At 40.6% G+C, this 22,199-nt stretch overlaps 2 protein-coding genes across 4 annotated transcripts; one reads left to right on the plus strand and one right to left on the minus strand.

Annotated features, from left to right (window-relative positions):
• The first annotated feature begins 2,963 nt into the window (after nucleotides 1-2,963).
• Nucleotides 2,964-13,089, plus strand: katna1 (katanin p60 (ATPase containing) subunit A 1). 2 transcript variants are annotated; one of them, XM_037751733.1, is made up of 11 exons: nucleotides 2,964-3,106; nucleotides 4,796-4,964; nucleotides 5,050-5,195; nucleotides 6,634-6,838; nucleotides 7,031-7,146; nucleotides 8,388-8,493; nucleotides 8,597-8,755; nucleotides 8,996-9,122; nucleotides 9,857-9,991; nucleotides 10,737-10,863; nucleotides 12,310-13,089. In XM_037751733.1, exons 2-11 carry the CDS (start codon nucleotides 4,803-4,805, stop codon nucleotides 12,506-12,508), a joined length of 1,482 nt encoding a protein of 493 aa, XP_037607661.1. In that variant the 5' UTR covers nucleotides 2,964-3,106; nucleotides 4,796-4,802; the 3' UTR covers nucleotides 12,509-13,089. The 2 variants fall into 2 exon arrangements, with proteins under 2 accessions (XP_037607661.1, XP_037607662.1); XM_037751734.1 differs by having other exon boundaries at nucleotides 4,799-4,964.
• Nucleotides 13,090-14,276: 1,187 nt separating this feature from the next.
• On the minus strand, nucleotides 14,277-21,684 carry ginm1 (glycoprotein integral membrane 1). Of its 2 annotated transcripts, none has more exons than XM_037751748.1 (8): nucleotides 21,509-21,684; nucleotides 21,300-21,371; nucleotides 21,092-21,191; nucleotides 20,097-20,248; nucleotides 19,337-19,496; nucleotides 18,984-19,213; nucleotides 18,001-18,164; nucleotides 14,277-17,886 (listed from the first exon to the last, which is right to left on the minus strand). In XM_037751748.1, the coding sequence occupies exons 1-8, from the start codon at nucleotides 21,602-21,604 to the stop codon at nucleotides 17,766-17,768; spliced, it is 1,095 nt and encodes a 364-aa protein (XP_037607676.1). In that variant the 5' UTR covers nucleotides 21,605-21,684; the 3' UTR covers nucleotides 14,277-17,765. The 2 variants fall into 2 exon arrangements, with proteins under 2 accessions (XP_037607676.1, XP_037607674.1); XM_037751746.1 differs by having other exon boundaries at nucleotides 20,097-20,251.
• Nucleotides 21,685-22,199: the final 515 nt, after the last annotated feature.

Here is a 22,199-nt window from a genome sequence, read left to right on the forward strand (position 1 = left end):
GTAGGACGACGTGGAATCATCCAATGAACGTGGAGGATGGAATATATGAAGGTGTTTATGTGTATCTCCACGGGGCAAAAGAGCTTTACTCAGTTTTTTGACATATGAAACAAAAGTTTGGCCCTGAATCATGTGTTCTATCTTGTTTATCTAGAAGCTAAATATCTTCAGTTCCTCTGAATTATCCGGCTAATCCAGAAAACCAACAGTTTTTTCCATGGAAACTTTTCTCAGAATTCTGAGATAACAATCTCATTAATTCAGTAACAAAAGGGCAAATATGTTTTTCTCTATAAACTGGAGCTGTGGGGTTTGAGAGAAATTGGTAATGAAACCAAGTTGCATTATGGGAGATGTAGGATCCAGTGTTTTTAGAGTTTACCATACTACAGGCTAAAGGTCAGGATAGGTCAACCTCTGTTGCTTCACTGTTGATCATGTTTTTTAATCAGGGTTTCCCTTTAAGTAGCACAAACAAGCAAATGTTTGGTTCAGCACAGACTGAAAAAAATGGGGAAGGAGCAATAAGCTGCATGTAGGCAGGGCAAACAATCATACTGTACATCATATAATAATAAAAAGAGAGAAGTAGAAGTAAATATAAAGATAGCTTTATGTGACTATTCATCATTGACCACATCCGTATACTGTACATGTATTACAACATACAACATGTATCACAACGATACAGATAAATTCATCCAACATCCAAATATCCTAAATATCTTAAATACCATTCTCCCTAATGAGGAGCTAGAGCCTAAAGTGGGAGAATGGGACCTACATTTAGATTATCAATAGATAAAAAAGACATATTTCAGGGTCTATTATTTATTTTATATTGCTGTGACAATAAAATCTCCTTCAAACAACTGGATTTATTCACCAAAAACTGCATTTTACAAGATTACATTTGAACACATCGTGGTAATGTTAGGAGTTACAGACATGCCCACTTTATGATAATCACATGCAGTTTGGGGCAAGTCATAGTCAAGTCAGCACACTGACACACTGACAGCTGTTGTTGCTTGTTGGGCTGCAGTTTGCCATGTTATGATTTGAGCATATTTTTTATGCTAAATGCAGTACCTGTGAGGGTTTCTGGACAATATTTGTCATTGTTTTGTGTTGTTAATTGATTTCCAATAATAAATATATACATACATTTATATAAAGCAGCATATTTGTCCACTCCCATGTTGATAAGAGTATTAAATACTTGACAAATCTCCCTTTAAGGTACATTTTGAACATATATAGACTTCACTTAAAAAATGTTGTGTTAATGTGAACAACAAAGATAATGTGTACAATCTCAGTGGATATTAACCAGAAAATTGAAAGAACATCTCACAGATAGTGTCATGTTTTAACCACTAGGTGGCAGTACAACATAGATGTCCAAGGTCCTGTGACTTATTCCACTGAAATTATATGTGTACTAATTATTGTAAATGCTAATGAGCATATTCTTCAGGTTTGATTATATTAGTTTGTATTTAGAGCATAAGCACAGGTAATATGCTGTATGTTATTACATACATCATACACATACAATCCACTCTGTGTTCTTGCATTGCATACAGCTTTTCATCCTTTTAGTGCATGTGTGTTTAGTGTATTCTACTGTGTGTTCATCAGACGTCTGCCACAAGATGAATCTTGCCGGTCATTATGTTGCAGCACGTGTAGTCGTTACTTGTTGATGTGTAGTTTCTGGACACCTCTCAAAAGACATGCATCTGGGCTGCATCTCTGTGTCTCTTGTTAAATGGTCGCCCCTGACAACTGCAAAACTATACCATTTCTAAACAACTCAGTCCTTGACAGAATGGGAAAATGCCACAAATAGCCCAGCTGCAGTTTTCTGATGTCATAGCTCGGATTAATGAGCTGTTTTAATTGTCATGTCTGCCCTGTGTTGAGCATTCTTGTTCCTTCACGATTTGAAAGAAAAGTAAGCCGAGTGGTACGGACATATATCATTATAGAAATCATTGGATGTACGCGGAAATAAAACGGAAAAAACACTTATTTACAGGTAATTACTAGGGCTGTCATTCCTTTACAATATTTAATCGTGATTAATCGCATGATTGTCCATAGTTAATCCTGTTTAATCGCAAATTAATCACACATTTTGTTGTCTGTTCAAAATGTACCTTAACTTGTCAAGTACTTAATACTCTTATCAACATGGGAGTGGACAAATGTGCTGCTTTATGCAAATGTATGTATATATTTATAATTGGAAATCAATTAACGACACAAAACAATGAAAACTATTGTCCAGGAACCCTCACAGGTACTGCAAGCCTACAACGGAATATTATGGCCACATTGAGGGAAAAAAAGAAAAATCTGAGATTTCGAGAATAAAGTCAGAAGTTTACGAGAAAAAAAATCTTAATATTATGAAAATAAAGTCATAAATGTACGAAAAAAAAGTTGTATTATGAGAATAAAGTCATAAGTTTACGAGAAAAAGGTTGTAATATTATGAGAATAAAGTCGTAATGTTACGAGAAAAAAGTCGTAATATTATAAGAATAAGGTCATAAGTTTAACAGAAAAAGGTCGTAATATTATGAGAATAAAGTCAGAAGTTTACAAAAAAAAATCGTAATATTACGAGAATAAAGTCATAATATTATAAAGTAGTAATTTTACGTGTTATTTTAGAGGGGAATTAGAGTAGCGCGCCGCCTGTGTGAAAATGAGGAACGTGGAGCATCTTGTGAAGTTATACTTTAGTTTAGGTTTCACAAATAACGAAATACTTCATCTTTACTTATATGCTTTAAAAGCTGGTTTAAAGGCTAAAGCCTGGCCTAGCATACTGCAAAATACACGGTGCAGGGCGATGCTTAGTATTTCCTCAACAGATCTCAATGTGGCTGCCGAGTCACGAGGGGTTTTATAATAACTTATTTTAATCACATGCTCCATTTGTACCTGCTGCAGCTTTAACTCTGTCCACACTCCAGCAGCAGGGGGCGGTAGAGCTCCTCAACGCTGCCAGCCTGCCGACATAAAACCAGAGAAGAAGAAGAGAAGTAGTTGAACTGCCACTGAGAGGACTCTGCGTTTGTTCATCTGAAAAGTTGAGTATAAACTAAATACAAACCGGTCTGTGTAAGACTTCTGTCTCATATTAATGCACGTTGTTATATATGAACTCGTCTGGTTTATTAAAGAGAACAGTAGCAGAGTTTCTCTACTTGTTGTCTGTAGAGACAAACAGAGGAAACAGACCGCCCGGCTTCACATTCAAAAGGATGTTGTCAGTAACGTCAACACAAACCGTGTAACATCCGGTAAACAGTTGTAACGTTGGTTATTTAGCCTGACAGCTATTCTGTATTCCTGCAACACAAACTGAGAAGATAAATGTTGTATATCTGAGTCGTTAGTATCTTGTGTGTTACACTTTTGTGTCGCATTTCTTCACCAACAGTTGGGCGAGGCTCCGGCTAATGAACGGAGCACGACTTTAGACAGACCCACCCTGTTAGTTTATATCTTACTGAATGAGGGGAAAATGCCTTAAAACTGTACACATATAGGCCCAGCTGGTAAATATAGTATCAAGGTGACGTGTTCGACTATCCAAATAACACTGCACGTTTTCTCTGGCAGCATGAGTCACGATAACAGGAAGACAAGAGGCTCATTAAACCTGCAGTAGTCAGTAGGAAACAACTTCTTTAGGTTTAGACAACAAAACTACTTAGTTAGGCTGAGGAAAAGTTTGTGGTTTGGCTTAAAATAACTCCAGAAAGTTAAAGTTAAAGTTACTTAAACCTGCAGTAGTCAGTATATTTTTGGCGTCATTGTGCAAAAAGTCCATAATGACCTTTCAGCATATTGTAATTCAAGTGTTCTTAGAGAAAACTAGACTTCTGCTCCTCCTCATGGCTCTGTTTTCAGGCTTTAGAAAATCTAGACCTTGATGGGAGACTTTGACCAATCACAGGTCAATTCGGAGAGAGAGTGTTCCTATTGGTTGTGCTCCGGTCATGTGACCGGAACTTGGCGTTCCTTCACCAGATTTCACAATGGCGGCGTCACAAACTTTCTCATTTTACAGCTAAACCGTGCACTACAAGATGATTCTGACAACATCTGAGGAGAGAAATAGTCATTAACGTAACATAATATTGATTCATATTTGATCAGCGCTGCCTAGTTTGACCGTTTGGTCGGAGTTTGCGAGTGATTGACAGCCGGCTCTCATAGATGGCAGATGGACAGCAGACCTCAGATCAGCTCTTACAGCTTGTTTTCCTTTGAGCTGTAAAATCTTGCAGATGTCATTAGGAGCACCGGAGGACACAGAGGCACATGATTTTTTTCAGGTTACCTGTTTCATGTACTACTGTCAGTATATAGCGACCGTTTTATAAAAATAACTTTTTTAATCATATTTGCTCCAATCTCACCTACTTCAGCTTTAAAGAGCTTCGTTACAAATTTACACTGGGTCCTACATCTTACTTTAGTTTTTTACCGTGGTATCATATTGAGAATCGTAGGATTTCACTGGTATTGGTATTGACAACTACATTTCTTGTATGGTGACTGACATCCTTAATTAGCTCTATGTTGGCTTGATGAGACAGTATCGTCCCGGTTCAGTTTGTTAGTCTTGTTTTCAGAATAAATTCTGCTTTTCTGAGCTATCAGTATAAAAAAAAATGCCCTCTGCTTCCTGATGTGGCAAAAAAAAATCAAAAATCAAATGTTTGCCAATATTGGCGAGGTAGCTGCAATAACCTTTGTATTCCCACAGCAGCACCATGAGTCTACGAGAGATCAACGAGAACGTGAAGCTGGCCCGAGAATACGCCTTGCTGGGAAACTACAGCTCGGCCAGCGTCCTCTATCATGGACTACTAGACCAAATCAAGAAGTATGTGTACACCGTCAGGGACAGCAGTTTTCAGCAGAGATGGCAGCAGGTAAATATGGCATTAAAAAAATGTCTCAGGCTAAACTTGGTATCAAAAAAGTCTTTTCTGATGTTCATCTATGTTTGTTTCTCAGCTGTGGCAAGAAATCAGTGAAGAGAATCGACAAGTTCAGGATATAATGTCGACTCTGGAGAACTTCCAGCTGGACACGACGCCTGCTAAACCAGTAACCAGTAACCTTGATGACTGGGACATAAGGCCCGTGCAAGTGGAACAGAGGTACAGCAGTTTCACATATAACTTCTCAGTTGCAGCTTTCTCATTCATCGCTTTAGTACATTTTCTTTGTTCACTGTAATACCAATTTGGTCCATGTAGTTCACCGTTCACGTTTGCAGTGCACACATTTGTGATCGGGGGGTTGTATAAGCTATTCATCTGCCCTCATGTAGTCATATGATTGAGATTAGTAACTGTGAGTCCCTGATGTGAGCCTGTTTAGTTCCTGCTCTGCCCTCCAGAAAGGTGGCCTGTAAACCTCACACTGCCTCTTTGTTCCTTTGTTTTTTTCTCTTTCGCTTTTAACTCTTAAGGTTTATTTCGCCAAGTATATACGTCCATGGAATTTGACTCTGGTTTTTATGCAGCTCTCTCAATGTACTTACACAGAATAAAAATAAAGAATACAATAATACAAAGAAAAATCAAATGTATATAAGTCAAGTGTTCGTGAGTTGTTAACAATACAAATAGTGCAAAGAAATAAATACTGGAAGGATATACGTGGACTAGATGATTATGTACAGCATGTACATGTGGAGATGTCCATATACTGTATGTACACTGAGTAGGATTTATATTTACAGTGACAGATATGTACATATTATAATATGTACATAAAGTGACATATGATATGTACATATTACAGAAAAAGTGCATTAAAGACTAAATTATAATCTAAAAAAGTGCATTAAAGACTGTAAGAATAATAGTCTATAAGAGCTGCAGCGGATATTTGGTGTGAGAGACTTATTGACAGTGTATGACTGATTAAGTGTTCATCAGAATGATGGCTTTAGGGAAGAAACTGTTGTTGTGTCTGGTTGTTTTGGCGTACAGTTTTCTGCAGGGAGAAGCTGGAGCAGGTTGTGTCCAGGGTGTGAATTGTCTGCAGTGACGCTTCCTGCCCGTTTCTTGACTCTCACATATACTGTAGTGTCTCGTACAGTGCGTTGCCTCCAGATAATTCATTAGACTCTATTGATACTGGACACTGGATATGATATGATAACCCACTTGAATGCTGTTTATTCAGTTAGTTATGATGTTTTTATTATTTGGTTTTAGGCAGATATTTTATTGTCTTGGTCTTTCTAGTGTTTTTTGGCTTAGTCCCGTCCAAATCAAATTACTTTTTATTAGTGCCTTATAGTGATGCATGGGTCAGGGTTTTCATGTGTGTTTTTGTGTTTTTATTATGGCTGTCAAAGTTAACGCGTCAACGCAAATCAGTCAGAACGCTGCTTTGTCACTTTTTGACCCTCACGCCCAAACTTGCGATATTTTCTAGTAAGCTCACCCGAATCCCTTGTTGGTCATCCCGTACAATCACTAGTGCCCTGGCATGAATAAAACCACCACCAAACAGATATCATGAGTCATGTAATAGTTTGGAATGACGTGAAAGGCTGAAGGCTGTTGTCTTCTCTCTCCACAGACATTCCCCGTGTCCCGTCAGGCGGCCAGCCAACCCCTATAAAGACAGCAAACCTCCCAACAACAGGCTGAGCGTGGCTGTGAGGGCCCAGCAGAGGCACTCGCCTCGCGGGGCCAACGGGGACAGAAGCAAACCATCCAAGGGCAAAGAGAAGAAAGAGTCCAAAGAGGGGAGGGAGGCTGCTGGCAAAGGAAAGGATGACAAGGTGAGCAACGTGTTGGTAGTCTCAACACACCACCTTCATATATTCAGAGACAACTATTTGCATTGTTGATTAAACAGTTAGTGTCCCTACAGCCATGCCTAGCCTGTAATTCCAGTTTTTTTGTCTGGAAGACCCAATGGGTTACATTCAGGGAACAGGGAAGAGCAATAATGTTGTTGGTCTGCCTTCCAGAACAAAGCCGATGTCCAGGAGAAAGAAGTGAAAAGGTTTGACGGGACAGGATTTGATAAAGACCTCGTGGAAGCTCTGGAGAGAGATATCATATCTCAGAATCCAAATGTGAAATGGTACGTGTTCATCAGAACTGTGGATATAATTTTGGGTAATGTTCTTGTTTGCTGTCTTAGCGGTTCACTCCTGCTTCCTGTCTTTGTAGTAAGTAATATGTCCCCAGAGGTGGCTCTGTACTGGACGCTTAGAGACAGTCTTCTTATCTCAGGGGGAGATCGTAAACAGGCCAAGATCAGTCTCAATATTAATTCATGCACACAGAAGGATTCACAAATGTATTTTGTGATTTATATATAAATGACTCTCTCCACAAAAATATTTCTCAATGCACACAAAAATAGTTATTGTTGTGTATAAATGGAAAAAAAATCCACATATAAAAAAAAAAACAAGTTTAACAAAAATATTTCTGCTGCACACACACATATTTCTTGTTTCAAATAAATGTAATAGAAATCCACAAATATATGTATTTCAAAGTATTTGCAGTTTTCATCAAAAACATATTTGGATGTTGTTACATCTATATTAGGGCTGTGAATTGATTAAAATATTTAACCGCAAATTTGTCACACATTTTTTTTATCTGTACAAAATGTACAGAGATTTATGTCAAGTATTTAATACTCTTCTCTCAGGAACGCCTGCAGGGAATTTCTTCAAATTTGGCACAAACATTTCCCTTGGACTCAAGGATGAACTGATTAGATTTAGTTTGTTGTGGTCGAAGGTCACTGTGACCTCACAAAAAACATTTTTGGCCATACCTCAAGAATTATGACAATTTCACACAAATGTTGAAGTAAATGTTGTAAGATGATGATATTTTGGACAGACATGGATGTAAATTGCAACTTGACTGGTTAGTGGAGGCATATAACCGCGAGGCGGTAACTCTAGTTTCTCACTGCAAAGCATCACTACAGCACCACGTCAGTCTCTGTGTTTACAACTGCTTCCCCATGAGGTCACGTGAGATCACGTGAGGTGGTGCGTTGCTCCCTCTCCTCACGGTAATCTTAATAATGTCCTGTTGTGTGTGTGTGATGCGCCATTATTTTCAATCTTGTTTGATATTTGAGATGAGAGAGAAGAACATCTGTGAAGTCTCCTTACGTGTGTGTGATGCAACCCAATTTCAATCCACCTTTCTCCTGTAGTCTGAGCCTAAAGGTATGGCTAAAAGAAAGACACCCATGAAAACATACCATCATTTTAAACACACATTTCAAGGTGCAGACTCTTATAAGATCTGAGTTCTATCAGTAGTAATCTCCGTCTCTGATCTGTTTCTTAGGGACAACATTGCAGACTTGGGAGATGCAAAAAAACTCCTGAAAGAAGCGGTCGTGTTGCCGATGTGGATGCCGGCATTTTTCAAAGGCATACGAAGACCATGGAAGGTGCTGATTTTAAAGAGATTTTAGTTGTATTTGTTTTGTAATATATATTGCTAATATCAACGCACAGAAACCTTTTTTTTTTTTTTAAACATTTTATCTTTAGGGAGTGCTTATGGTGGGACCTCCAGGCACGGGGAAAACACTTTTGGCTAAAGCAGTTGCTACCGAGTGCAGAACCACATTCTTCAACGTGTCCTCGTCTACTCTCACCTCCAAGTACAGAGGGGAGTCTGAGAAGCTAGTTCGCCTTCTCTTTGAAATGGTAAGACTTTACACATGGGATCGGTACCGACGATAACCAAGTAATGTTTTTCTAGCATTATCAAATGTGTCTCTCATCGGATGAGGAAAAACTCCCCCAAAACAAACCCTTTTAACAGGGAAGATAACTGAAAGAAACCTCAGGAAGATTAAGTTTTTCTTGAAAAGTTCAGACGGTGCACTATATTATTATTATTATTATTTTATTTGTATATTGATACTATATTTTGGTCTTGGTTAGGCACGTTTTTACGCTCCCACTACGATCTTCATTGACGAAATTGACTCCATGTGCAGCCGCAGAGGGACTTCAGAGGAACACGAGGCCAGCCGGAGAGTCAAGGCAGAGCTACTGGTGCAGATGGATGGTATGATGCCTATGAGAAGTGGACAATAATACAACCACAACTGTATTTGCTACTTATCTTATATTGGCTCTTAGAGATGTTTTAAGTCTAATACAGTTGAAACAAGCTATCATTAGTTTTCTGCAGTATTTCCTACTTCCCAGCAATGTAGATACTAGTGCAGTGCTCGTTCAGAACATGCCTGTTCAGATAGAACGGGCTGAATGCTTGGCCTGTGCTGTTGCTGCTCATACAAACAACTTCACACTCGACACTGCGCTTCCTTGGATCCTGAGCAATACACCTGCCATGACACGGTTGCGTCACACACCCATGTCGTGGTGAAATACACGCTGGTTCATGGCAAAAAAACACACGGTGAAATACACTCTGGTTAACAGCAAATAAACACACGGTGAAATACACTTTGGTTCACCACACGCTGGTTCACCATCCAGCAGCAAAAGTGAACTGAGCTGCGGTCTGCCCACTGCAGACGACCTGAAGCCCCGCCCCCGCCGCTGCACAGATCGCCATGTGCTTGTTTATTCAATGTTTATTAATACTGAATGTGTCAGGTGCTCAAATTTCACCAAATTCAACAAAGCGCTCCCTGGGGTCCCCAGCAATACACTGGCCAAGTGTGAAGTAGATCGGATGAACGGTTCTTGAGATATGCAAATAACACAGAGACAGAGATTTATAGTTAGATCTGTATGTAAACACATTTTTCCATTATTGTGACTTTTGTGTAGGTGTCGGTGGAGCATCAGAAAACGATGATCCATCAAAGATGGTGATGGTGCTGGCTGCCACCAATTTCCCGTGGGACATCGATGAGGCTCTGAGGAGACGGCTGGAGAAGAGGATCTACATCCCTCTGCCTTCAAGTATGCTCATTTATTTACTGCTTGGCAGTGTAGTCACAATTTAATGACAGTGATCGAGTGACCGAAGCTACTGCAGACTAATGTCACCTGTGAGCTTTTACTGATTAACAACTAAAAAAACGACCGACTACAAAGGTGCAGACAGAAAGACTTCATAATGTCTTTTTTTTACTTTTCTTCTTTTTTCTACCTACTGCTGCTTTAATTACAGCCTTATTAACTACATAATGTGGGCTCATACCGGATTAACACGCTTGGGAGGCCCTGGGGCCAAAATGAGCTGCCGAGTCCCCACTGACCCTCACATTCTCTGCATTCTGTATCCTGTCACCTTCAAGTACAGCGCACACAGCAGACACACAGGCAGCTTCATTATATTTAGTTCTGAGCACCAATAATTTTATGCTGGAATACGGCCTGGTTAAATTAGGAAAGTGCAACATGTGAGCACCTTATCCACATAAATAATAAGTCTTTAAACTAGATTTTGACCCAGGGCCCCTCTTCAGTGGTGCATATCCCTAAATAAATTCACAGTTGCTGTTATAAGCACAAACCAAATGACAGGCAGTGAAGCTGGGTCTTTCAGGGACCCCAGAGCGGTTGTCTGTGTGGCCCGGTGGGTAGTCCAGCCAACCCTGAGTGGGCCCTTCACACAGTGTTACCTGGTTGGTGTATATGTGGTAGCTAATGCAATGAGCTTCCTGTTGGCACCACTCACCGTTTCACTCATTCCTGTTTGCAGCCGAAGGGCGAGTGGAGCTGCTCCGGATCAACCTGACGGAGCTGGAGGTGGCCGGCGACGTGGACTTGGACAAGATCGCGGAGCAGATGGAGGGTTACTCAGGAGCCGACATCACCAACGTGTGCAGGTCAGCCATCTCAGTTGTTTTCCATCCTTCAAACCAGTGTTGGTCTTTACAGTAGTTTCTGTTTGAACTAAAGCTGTCAATCGAATAAAATAGTTAATTGTGATTAATCGCAAATTAACTGCATATTTTTTTTCTGTTCAAAATGTTCCTTAAAGGGAGATTTGTCAAGTATTTAATACTCTTATCATCATGGGAGTGGACAAATATGCTGCTTTATGCAAATGTCTGTATGTATTTATTATTGGAAATTAATTAACAACACAAAACAATGACAGATATTGATCCAGAAACCCTCACAGGTACTGCATTTAGCATAAAACAATATGCTCAAATCATAACATGGCAAACTGCAGCCCAACAGGCAACAACAGCTGTCAGTGTGTCAGTGTGCTGACTTGACTATGACTTGCCTCAAACTGCATGTGATTATCATAAAGTGGGCATGTCTGTAAAGGGGAGACTCGTGGGTACCCATAGAACCCATTTACATTCACATATCTGGAGGTCAGAGGTCAAGGGACCCCTTTGAAAATGGCCATGACAGTTTTTCCTCCCCAAAATTTAGCAGAACTTTGGAGCGTTATTTAACCTCCTTCTCAACAATCTAGTATGACATGGTTGGTACCGATGGATTCTTTAGGTTTTCCTTACGGTACGTGTCCACAGGCTCCGTGCTTTCCACGCTCTCCATTCATTGTCTATGTAAGCAGCCACGCAATGCATTCTGGTAGCGTGGCGTCGCGATTCGAGAGACTAGGCGTCACGACGCCCGCTCCCCATTTGCATAAAGTTGAGGGCTCGTCTACTTTATGCAAATCACGGACGTCCGACGCGACTCGCCGCCTCTCGAAACTCCAGAGGATCTTTTAAAATAAACGTTGTCGAGCCAAAATAAAGACAGATTCAGCAACTGCATGGATTAATTCTCGCCTCAAATGTTTTCAGAAACACATTTCAGTGAACTATTTACGTGAAATAAGAGAAGAAAGTTTCCAAACGAGCCTCCATACTGGTTCCGGTTTGAAAGCTGGGAGCAGCAGCCAACGGCGGGAAAGCGTTCGCCCAATCAGGAGCCGAGTACCTTGTTTCTATGGACAGCACAACAAGCGTCCAATGTTGGGAAGCGTCGCGTCCCCTTGCGATAAAAAACGCCCCTTTGGACACGTACCATTAGTATCTTCACTCTAGCTTTAAAAATGAGTCTGCTACAACCTCCAAAAGATCGATTGTGTTAATGTGTTAAAATTGGTGGCGTTAAAACGATTTTGCGTTAACGCGTTATTGTGTAACTCTAGTTTTATAATTGCCAACAGTAAATTCACTAACAAAAGCAAGGGGCTGGATGGATTATTGTAGGAAGATGGGTAATTCATGTGATTCAGAAGCCTCTATTGAAACCTCTGCTGAAAAGTGTTAAAATTAATTTGTCGTTGTGTTACGCCGCAGGGACGCCTCTCTGATGGCCATGAGGCGAAGAATCGAGGGCCTCACGCCAGAGGAGATCCGGAACATATCCCGGGACGAGATGCACATGCCCACCACCATGGAGGACTTTGAATCCGCGCTGAAGAAAGTGTCCAAATCTGTGTCTGCATCCGACCTGGAGAAGTATGAAAAGTGGATCGAAGAGTTTGGGTCCTGCTGAAGAAAACCCTCCCAGCATCCGAGTCGTTCGGATCCAAACGTGTTACTATTGTTGTGGGGTAATGGTGAGTTCTATCGTTGACTGTGTGCGGCAGGTTGTGTATTTTTCTGAATCATTCAGGTGATATTGAAGAGTAGCTTTATACTTGAGTAAATATGTGCACTTAAAAAACGGTGCCTCTTCCTATTGTACATTATGTTAATGTTACGCTAAAGTCTTAAGCTAAAAAGGGTCAACTTCATGTGTGAAAATAGTTGATAATTCTCGCAAATTATAACATTTGTCACTCGTTTTAATGATCCTGAAATCAACATGTAAGACAAATTCAGCTGTAGCTGCAACACACTGACAGAATAATTCACTTCCAGACATGTTTTTCTGCTACTTTGCCTTCCCAAGTGTCATAATATTTGCTTTGTATCTGACCGAGAGATACTAAGCCAATCAAATGTTATTCCTGTTATGTTTTTCCTTTTTATAATGCACTTCATTTTATTTGTGTAAACTATGTGGTTCTTTCACATTTTGGAGAAAACACTAACAAGATATTTCTATAAATAAAGTTAATGATTATAATATATTTATTAACGTTGGTCTGGAGTTTATTTATTAAGCGATATGTCTGCTGGTGTAACAACTACTACACTCAGAGGACATGCTGAAACATTCACTTTCACTTCTAACGGTGGCTGAACTACTGTTGAACCAGAGATTGCGAGGAGACGGATTTCTGACTTGAGTATGTACAGGCGAAGCTAGCAGTTCTCCTTAACAACAGATTGTGCAGCCCTGCACCAGTGATTGTCAAAGTGGGATCCGGGGACCCTCGGGGGGCCGTGGCACTTTGCCAGGGTGTCCGTGAAAAGTTTTCACATTCATTAGTTGAAATTATCATGATATCATTTCGATATATATATATTTTTTTTACAAAAGGCTTCGTAGTCCAACAAATAATATTTTATTTTTCAAATCTACAGGATAATAGTTTATAGAATATATTAATGCTAATTTAACAAATCTACAACTCTTAGAATCTGCAAATATGTTTAATACATGTCTAATATCTTTCTAATACATTTCTCTTGTGTTGTTCTTTCACATAATTTAAGACTATAAAAGTGTAAGAAAATAGGCTGTCAAACTATAACACTGCTTTGTTGAATACTTGATTCTGATTGGACAATCACAGCATTCTCCAGTCTGTTATTTCTTTTTATTACACGGCTGTGTTGAATACTCAATTCTGATTGGTCAATCACGGCATTCTAAGGTCTGTTATTTCTTTATAGCAGACCATTGCTATGAATAACAGACCGTTTTCTATGGGTGCAGTTCTGATCTCGGAGTCTTGAGGACTATTTTGTTTCAAATTATTGATTTGAGTAGTCGTGTAATAAGCAGGATAATGTACCGCTCGCTGTACATTATCCCTTATTTATTCCAGGGACATACATGAGGGAGTCCCCGGGATATTCTCTATCTTGTAAGGGATCCTTGGCTGAAAAAAGATTGAGAACATCTGTCCTGAACATATTACTGTCGAGGAACGTGTCTGTAGCGCGGACATCAAACTTTTAGTCAGGAGATGGAAGTATGCGAATGTCCCAGTGGATGCAACTACTGTATGCCTGAGTAATGTTGTGCACTGTGTGTGCTCTGTTCTTATTGAGGCTTTCTGCTCGGTCATCAGATACCTGAAAACAAAGCAGCAAGTGTTCAGTGTGCTCCCTCAGCCTGCACAACCACAATAATCACACAAGACGAAGCCTTGATGGTCATAAGGAAAGCGTTTAATCAGCAGGATTTTAGACCCAAACACACAGTCCAGCTGTAATTCATACAATGTATGCACACAAATGTCTCAAAATGGTAACACATGGGTCTACCACCATTTAATCAAAGAGCAAATCAAAATATAGTTTTGTTGTTTTATTCTTCAGCAGCACATCTGAATTCATGCCCGACGTATCGTTCGCCTTACAGGCTAATAAAGTGACCTCTACAGCACGTTGTCGTAACGACTTAATTTGGAATTTGAGGCTGAACCCGATACAGGTTTGAGTCGTCATGCAGCTTCTTAGTTTTAATGTATAACTTGCTGATAGAACAGCAGACTGCATTCACTAGCTAGACTACACATGCACCTTTTGCTAACGCAGTACATCATGCACTCTGCAGATTAACTGAACCCCGGGGAGACAAAATCACCTCATGTATTCTGAGGTACACCAGCTACGGAAGACTATTAGGGCCAAGAAAAAGGGGGAACATTTTTTTTTTTTTAAATTTGCATTTTGAGAATAAAGTCGAAATGTCAAGTAGTGCCAAGCATAAGAAAATATGAACCTGTTTTTTCCATTTTGAGATTAGTCGAAATGTTGAGAATAAAGTTGTAATACCATTTCAAAACTAAAGTTGAAATGTTAAGAAAAAACATTTTGACTTACTTACATTTCGAAATAACATTCGAGAATAAAGGCGATATGTTGAGAATAAAATCGAAATGTTGACTAAACACGGAGTGTCGAGAATAAACATCAAATTTTTTAGAATTAATCAAACTACTAGTGTTAGCGCATATACTGACATTTTGACTTTATTCTTGAAATGCAAAATAATAATAAAAAAACTCTTCCTTCTCATTTGTTCCCCTTATTCCTGGCCCTAATACTCACATAACATCACAGAACACAAAAACCATGTTGAAACACTTGCTGAGTTTTGGATTAATCAAACCCACATTTTGGGCCGATAAGCGGCCTCGTGCACACCTGCCTGGTCCCCTCACACACACACACAGCCTAGTGAAACATTGGGAGTGATACCCGGATGGTTTATCATTAAGTCATTCTTGCCCATAAATCATGATGAGATTTACCACACAAAAAAAAGAAAAAACATCCATGCAGGGTCAAGTCCAGTTTTCACTCAAAAAGTCAAAACTTAAGTGCAGATTCTTTCCTTTAACAATAATTTACACATTGAATTTGTGGTCATGTCTTATGCACACACTGTATGTGACATCAGTCCAGGCTCAGCACAGACGATCTGAACAAGCTCACTTACATTCTCCATTTTTAGTAACAGGAAACCACACAAAATCAATCAAAGAAAATCTATTATAACCCCCCCCTTCACCGATAGAGATAGTCACCGAGGCACTGTGAAGAAAGACAATCACTATATGAGCCTCAACAGTGGAAAGCAGGCCTTAAAGGGAGGTGTTTCTTTCAGTAGTGACATTCAGAGTTTAAAGAAGTGTGGGAGTCAATGTGCAGACAAGATTTGTAATTTCCAGACAGTGATCTGCATCTTTTAGATTTAGTATTACCTTACTCCGTCTGAGCTATATCTGTAACAACAGATTCAATTATAGTGGCTTTAGTTATTATTATTCTTTATCTTCCCTTAAAGGATGACAGACAGGAGACATTGCCTGCCTCATTTTACATCATATATGGAATTAACTCATTATTTGCGGCCTTAGTTTTCTTCACATTCAGCAGTGGGGTGTAACGTTGGAGAGAACGCATAGCGTGACAACAAAGTGTGACCTGTACAGAAGTGCTACATATAGAAAGTCTCTTTAGTGAACATAAAGTCATTGGATGCAGCCCCTAACGTGTTCAGTTTGTTCATATTCATTTGTTAAACCTACAGTAGGTATATCTGTTCGTCTTCGGTGTCCTCGAAGCACTCTGAGGATCTCTCGTCTATGTTGGCTTAAAGGAATAGTTCCACATTTTAGGAAATGTGCTCATTTCCTTTTCTTGCCTAGGGTTGGATGCAAGGATCGAAAGCACTGGCTTCCAGGAGTCTCTGCTGGTTGCTATAGAACTATTCCTTTAAGTTCAAAGCCTTCAACGATATATATACAATTTGGAGGGTTACACCGCGTTGCTATGGTGTGTTTTGGAAGTGGGTGAAACAAAAGTACTCAATTGGATAATTTCTAGTGAAAAAGTAACTTGTTACTTTAAAAAGCAAGTAACAAACTACAGTCATTAGTGACTTGCTAAAAGTGGCTTTCTATAAACTCTGTCTGGCCAATCACAGGAGCAACGAGTTTGAGCTGACTGCACAAACACAGGTTAACACGCTGCTAGCTTACAGGTTAGCACACTGCTAGCTTACAGGTTAGCACACTGCTAGCTTACAGGTTAGCACACTGCTAGCTTACAGTTTAGCACACTGTTAGCTTACAGGTTAACACGCTGCTAGCTTACAGGTTAGCACGCTGCTAGCTTACAGGTTAGCACACTGCTAGCTTACAGGTTAGCACACTGCTAGCTTACAGGTTAGCACACTGCTAGCTTACAGGTTAGCACACTGCTAGCTTACAGGTTAGCACACTGTTAGCTTACAGGTTAGCACACTGCTAGCTTACAGGTTAGCACACTGCTAGCTTACAGGTTAGCACACTGCTAGCTTACAGGTTAGCACACTGTTAGCTTACAGGTTAGCACACTGCTAGCTTACAGGTTAGCACACTGCTAGCTTACAGGTTAGCACACTGTTAGCTTACAGGTTAGCACACTGCTAGCTTACAGGTTAGCACACTGTTAGCTTACAGGTTAGCACACTGCTAGCTTACAGGTTAGCACACTGTTAGCTTACAGGTTAGCACACTGCTAGCTTACAGGTTAGCACACTGTTAGCTTACAGGTTAGCACACTGCTAGCTTACAGGTTAGCACACTGTTAGCTTACAGGTTAGCACACTGCTAGCTTACAGGTTAGCACACTGTTAGCTTACAGGTTAACACTGTTAGCTTACAGGTTAGCACACTGTTAGCTTACAGGTTAGCACACTGCCAGCTTACAGGTTAGCACAATGCTAGCTTACAGGTTAGCACACTGCTAGCTTACAGGTTAGCACACTGCTAGCTTACAGGTTAGCACACTGCTGGCTTACAAACAGTCCAACCTGAGAGAGTGAAATCTGATCTGGCACCTCTCAGTGCCTTCACAGCTGACATCAATCATTCTCTCGTTTCCACTTTGATCACGTGACTAAATTTGAGGTGGACTAGAGTGAAACCAACTAATTGAGTTGAGTCAGTTTGATGGCTTTAAAGCATCTCCTGCTCCAGGGTGAATGTGCTTAGAGGGTTCGCTGAGGTGAAAAACAAAACCAGCTGGTTCACAAATCTGAATAGAAACTAGGCCATGCTGAAAAAAGCAACACAGTAACCAAGGTTCAAGAACAAACAGGAACAAACTGAAAAATAAAAGAAGCGGGCCAAGTCAGTCCTCATTCAAGGCTTCTTCTCTTCTTCTTCTTCTTCTTCTTCTTCTGCCTCTAATTCTATGCTCTCAAGCAGAGTGTGCTTCTCATCCTCCGGCATCAGAGTGACGGGGTTTAGGTGGAAAATGTGCCTGTAAACAATAAAACAGTTCAGCATTTTGATGAGAATCAGGTAAGCCACTGATGACATGGTTAAGTCCAGCAGATGATTTGTTCACTCATAAATTCCCATGAAACAAACTCACTTGTGTTCGCAGGTTGGGAAGAACATGTCCAAGATCTTGACGATGACCGCCGATCCGACAACGCCGATCACCACCACCCACATGACCAGGAAGAACAGAGGCAGCGACTCGGAGCTGAAGCGCCTCAGACGCTCCCTCACTTCCTCCACCCACTGACACATGGCCTGAGGAGAGGACGGACATGGAGATGTGAGCATCTCCTGCTGGTACAAGGTACTACAAATTATAGCAGGGTGTCCGAGCGACGTGCACACGCGAAGGCTAGAAAACAAACCAGTATGACTGAGAGTTAATGGGGAGATTGTGTGTCATAATCCAGCTTTCTCACTGGAATTTCACGTGTCACGTTAGCTAGTTCGAGATGACAGATGTCTACAAAAGTGTGGTGTGTGGTACACTAAAAAAACTTTTGGAAATGTGAGAACGTGGACGCAGAAATTCACCTCTAAACTCAACTCCAGGGTCTGAAAAGTGAAGCCAATTGTGAAGTGCCTTAAACCTGCAATCTCTCTAACAGCCAGCAGGGAGCAACTCCTCTGGTTGCAAAAAGAAGTCTGATTGTATAGAAGTCTATGAGAAAATGAGCATCACTTGATTTATTACCTCAGTAAACATTGTAAACATGAGTTTATGGTCTCAGTCTCTAGTTTCAAGTCTTCTTCAATACAGCATGATGTTCATTTAGTAAATTATGGTCCCATTTAGAGTCTAATAAACCATAATGCAGGGGATGCTTTAGGGCGGGGCTACCTTGTGATTGACAGGTCACTACCACGGCGTTGTCCGGTCTAGGAGTTGTCTGTGTTTTCCTCTTAGAACTTTAACCCTTTCACAGTGTGTTTTCAGTTCATGGAAGTTAATTGTGACATTTTTGTCGCCTAAAAGTGTCTCATTCAGCTTTCGGTTGTACTTAGCTCCACCCTCTCGTGTCACTTCTGGTTGCCAAAAAACATCAACTAGGTCTAGCATCAGACTTGACTTACAGAGTAGGATGATATGACTTCTTTGGGCGGAGTTTCCATCTGAATCTGATCCGGCTGGCTCAGCTCTCTGAGATCAATGTCATTATCGTATCTGTCTTCGTACAGCAGGTCGGGATCCATGCGAAGCGGAGTCTCGGGGAGCTTTCCTGGGGCTGCGATCTCCTCCTGGGTGGTCTCTGTGTGCTTCAGGGGGTACTGGCTGGTGGTCTGGGACATCAGCTGTTCTTCATCTGATTTAAAAAGGAGGGAAAGTTAAGAATAGACTCTAAACTGGGCTGCTACAGAGTATCTGCATGATAATAATAATAACAACAATAATGAGGAGGATCTGAAAAAGCACCATGTTTTCCTACCTTTTCTAGGATTCGGTGGATCTGTGACGACCACGTCGTTCTCTCTGGGAACCCTGAAGATCTCGCTGTGTCCGATGGGGTAGATGTTGGTAAACTGAGCCAGCTTCTGGAAATCTGGGCTCATCAGTATTTTCACCTCACACATGTCAGGCTGCTGAACCTAAACGATACAAAGGGTGTGAAACTGTATCCAAACACTACTCCAAATCAGGGCTGGCAAATTTGTTTTAACGCCACTAATTTCTTTAATGCAGTAACGCAATCAATCTTACGGAGGTTGTACTGGGCTCTTTAAAGCTGGAGTGGAGATACTGGCATCATATGAAACTAAAAAACTTCAGGAATCCATTAGTACCAACCATGTCATACTAGCTTGTCGCGAAGGAGGTTAAATAATGCTCCAAACTTGCACTAAATTTGGGCGAGGAAAAACTGGCATGGCCATTTTCAAAGGAGTCCCTTGACCTCTGACCTCCAGATATGTGAATGTAAATGGGTTCTATGGGTACCCACGAGTCTCCCCTTTACAGACATGCCCACTTTATGATAATCACATGCAGTTTTGGGGCATTTATGCTAATTTTTATGGTTTCTGGACAATATTTGTCATTGTTTTGTGTTGATTTCCAATAATAAATATATACATACATTTCCATAAAACAAGCAAATTTGTCCACTTGATAAGAGTATTAAATACTTGACAAATCTCCCTTTAAGATACAATTTGAACAGACAAACAAGGTTCTGTGGGTATATTTACCTCTTTGCCCTCCATCTCTATCACTTCACTGAACACCTGCAGAGCCACCACCTCCTCCGAGTCGCTGTACAGCCGGTTCTGACTCACCATCACCCGGGTGACAGTGGACACCAAGTCCCCAGACTCAAACGCACTGCTTCCATTGATGCTGTCTACTGGAAAGATTCATTGTATACGCTTATTACACTTGTCCAAACACATTATATTTTAACTTTCAAGGATGTTCCTATGCCATTAGCTGATGAATCCATCAGTTAAAAAAAAACATGTATATATATATATATATATATATAATGAAAAATCTAAACTATTTCATATCAATACATTTGACAATTTGAAGACATCATTTCTGATATTAGCTGCCACCCTCGTCAGGTGCTATCTACCGATCTATCAGTGCGACAGATTGAATTGAAGAATCTTGTTTGATAAAGACGTGTGGGGCCGAACAAACTAAGGAGAAAGATGAACAAAAAATGTTTAACAGAAAAAGAAAGTAGGTAGGTGTTACCGAGGGGTCACAGAAACCCATCATTGATTCATGTGTTGCGTGCCTTTGCAATTTGACATCTACATTTTAAAGTAATCACAACAGCATGATATGAAGAAAAGAAAGCAAAGCAACCATGCAGAATATTTCATTTTGCAATTCATACTGTGCAATATCACTTTCCACTTGTGCAATTTTGTTAATAGTCTGTTTATTGTCAATACTGTATATACTGCTCCTATTTTTATACTTCTTTCTATTTAAATGGTTCATATTTTGTTACACTTTGTTTAGCTCTTTTTTTACTGTGTTAGCTGATGCATCTTGTTTTTTGCACTATCCCCTATGCTGCTGTACACTGCACATCTCCCCACTGCGGGACTAATAAAGGAATATCTGATCTTCTCTTATCTCAGGTTCTAACATGTACTCTCTCTTCTGGTGTGTGTTATTATGGTTTATATACTGGGATTGTTCATAAGAAGTGATGAGAGGTTAAACTCACAGAGAAGAGCTTGACAGTTGAACCTGGTGACCCCTGACAGCTCTACCGGGATGTCATTGACCAGCACCTGCTCCTCGCCCACCGAGATGTTTAGATTGATCTGAAAGAAGAGATATTAACAGCATGAGGGCTGACTGCGTCTTCCTTTAGTCAGTTCTCTTATGACGTCACGGCTCCGTGCATGAAGTATAATCATCCCGTTAGCTACCTGCAGGTTGTTGGACTCCTGGAGCTGCGTATCCTCTAAGGACCCCGCTGTCACGTTAATCAGGATGTTCTCCTGCAGACGAGATCATTAGAAAGAGAGGAAAACATGAGCAGACGTGAGGTTAGCAACAACACAACGGTAGCGCTAAGCTAACGCTAAGCTAACATCAACATCACCAGCTCCATAGTTACTGTCGCTGACATCTTTACCGTGTTCATTTGCCTCGGCGACGATTCTGCGCACGTTACTGAGGCAAACAGAAGACATACGACACCGACCGCTACAGTTAGACCTGTCGTTTCCATGGTGAGTGAACAGCTAACAGGTAACTAACTAAAGCTACAACAACAACATTGAGCTAGACGTGTGAACTGCGCATGCGCGGGGGATTTCCCATTGTTCTTTTTAGTGAGCCGGTTCATTTGGCTCAGCTCACCAAGAAGAGCCGGCTCTTTCAGGCTCCCAAAAGGCTCTTCGTTTTAACACTTCTGCCTTTTATAATTCAGCCAAATTTAGCGCTGTTTTGACCTATGATTAGTATGTGTGCACATATCTTACTTAAATTATTCTATATAATAAACCCTATAATTTTCCAGAATACCATAATTTTACATGCTGCTTCGTTTCCGACTGTCACTCATCTTGTCTGCTATTCACGCACCGCGCTCCTCTCTCTCTCTTTCTCTCCTCCTCTCGCTCCTGCTCTGTACCTGTAGACCGCGCGGAGAAGATCGTCCTATCATTCTGCCTTGAATTAAGTAAAGAAAAAAAAAAAAACGGCTCTCGGAAAGGAGCCGGCTCCCATCGTTCACTTAATTTAATTTTTAACAGTCTCTTCTGTACTTTTTTAATAGTCATATATCACAGTTGTTACCCTGCACTATATTCAGTTTTAACAGT

The sequence above is a fragment of the Sebastes umbrosus genome, chromosome 18 (assembly GCF_015220745.1).
Source record: "Sebastes umbrosus isolate fSebUmb1 chromosome 18, fSebUmb1.pri, whole genome shotgun sequence".
Taxonomy (NCBI): Eukaryota; Metazoa; Chordata; class Actinopteri; order Perciformes; family Sebastidae; genus Sebastes; species Sebastes umbrosus.

Bases quoted from the DNA above. Each gene is read 5' to 3' on its own strand.
- katna1 (XM_037751733.1), top strand. From the start codon at position 4,803: ATGAGTCTACGAGAGATCAACGAGAACGTGAAGCTGGCCCGAGAATAC. The intron at 5,196-6,633 runs GTACAGCAGTTT...CTCTCTCCACAG, and splicing joins CCCGTGCAAGTGGAACAGAG to ACATTCCCCGTGTCCCGTCA. The intron at 9,992-10,736 runs GTATGCTCATTT...TCCTGTTTGCAG, and splicing joins CTACATCCCTCTGCCTTCAA to CCGAAGGGCGAGTGGAGCTG.
- ginm1 (XM_037751746.1), bottom strand. From the start codon at position 21,604: ATGGAAACGACAGGTCTAACTGTAGCGGTCGGTGTCGTATGTCTTCTG. The intron at 21,372-21,508 runs GTAAAGATGTCA...TCTCGTCTGCAG, and splicing joins CGCCGAGGCAAATGAACACG to GAGAACATCCTGATTAACGT. The intron at 17,887-18,000 runs GTGAGTTTGTTT...TATTGTTTACAG, and splicing joins TTCCCAACCTGCGAACACAA to GCACATTTTCCACCTAAACC.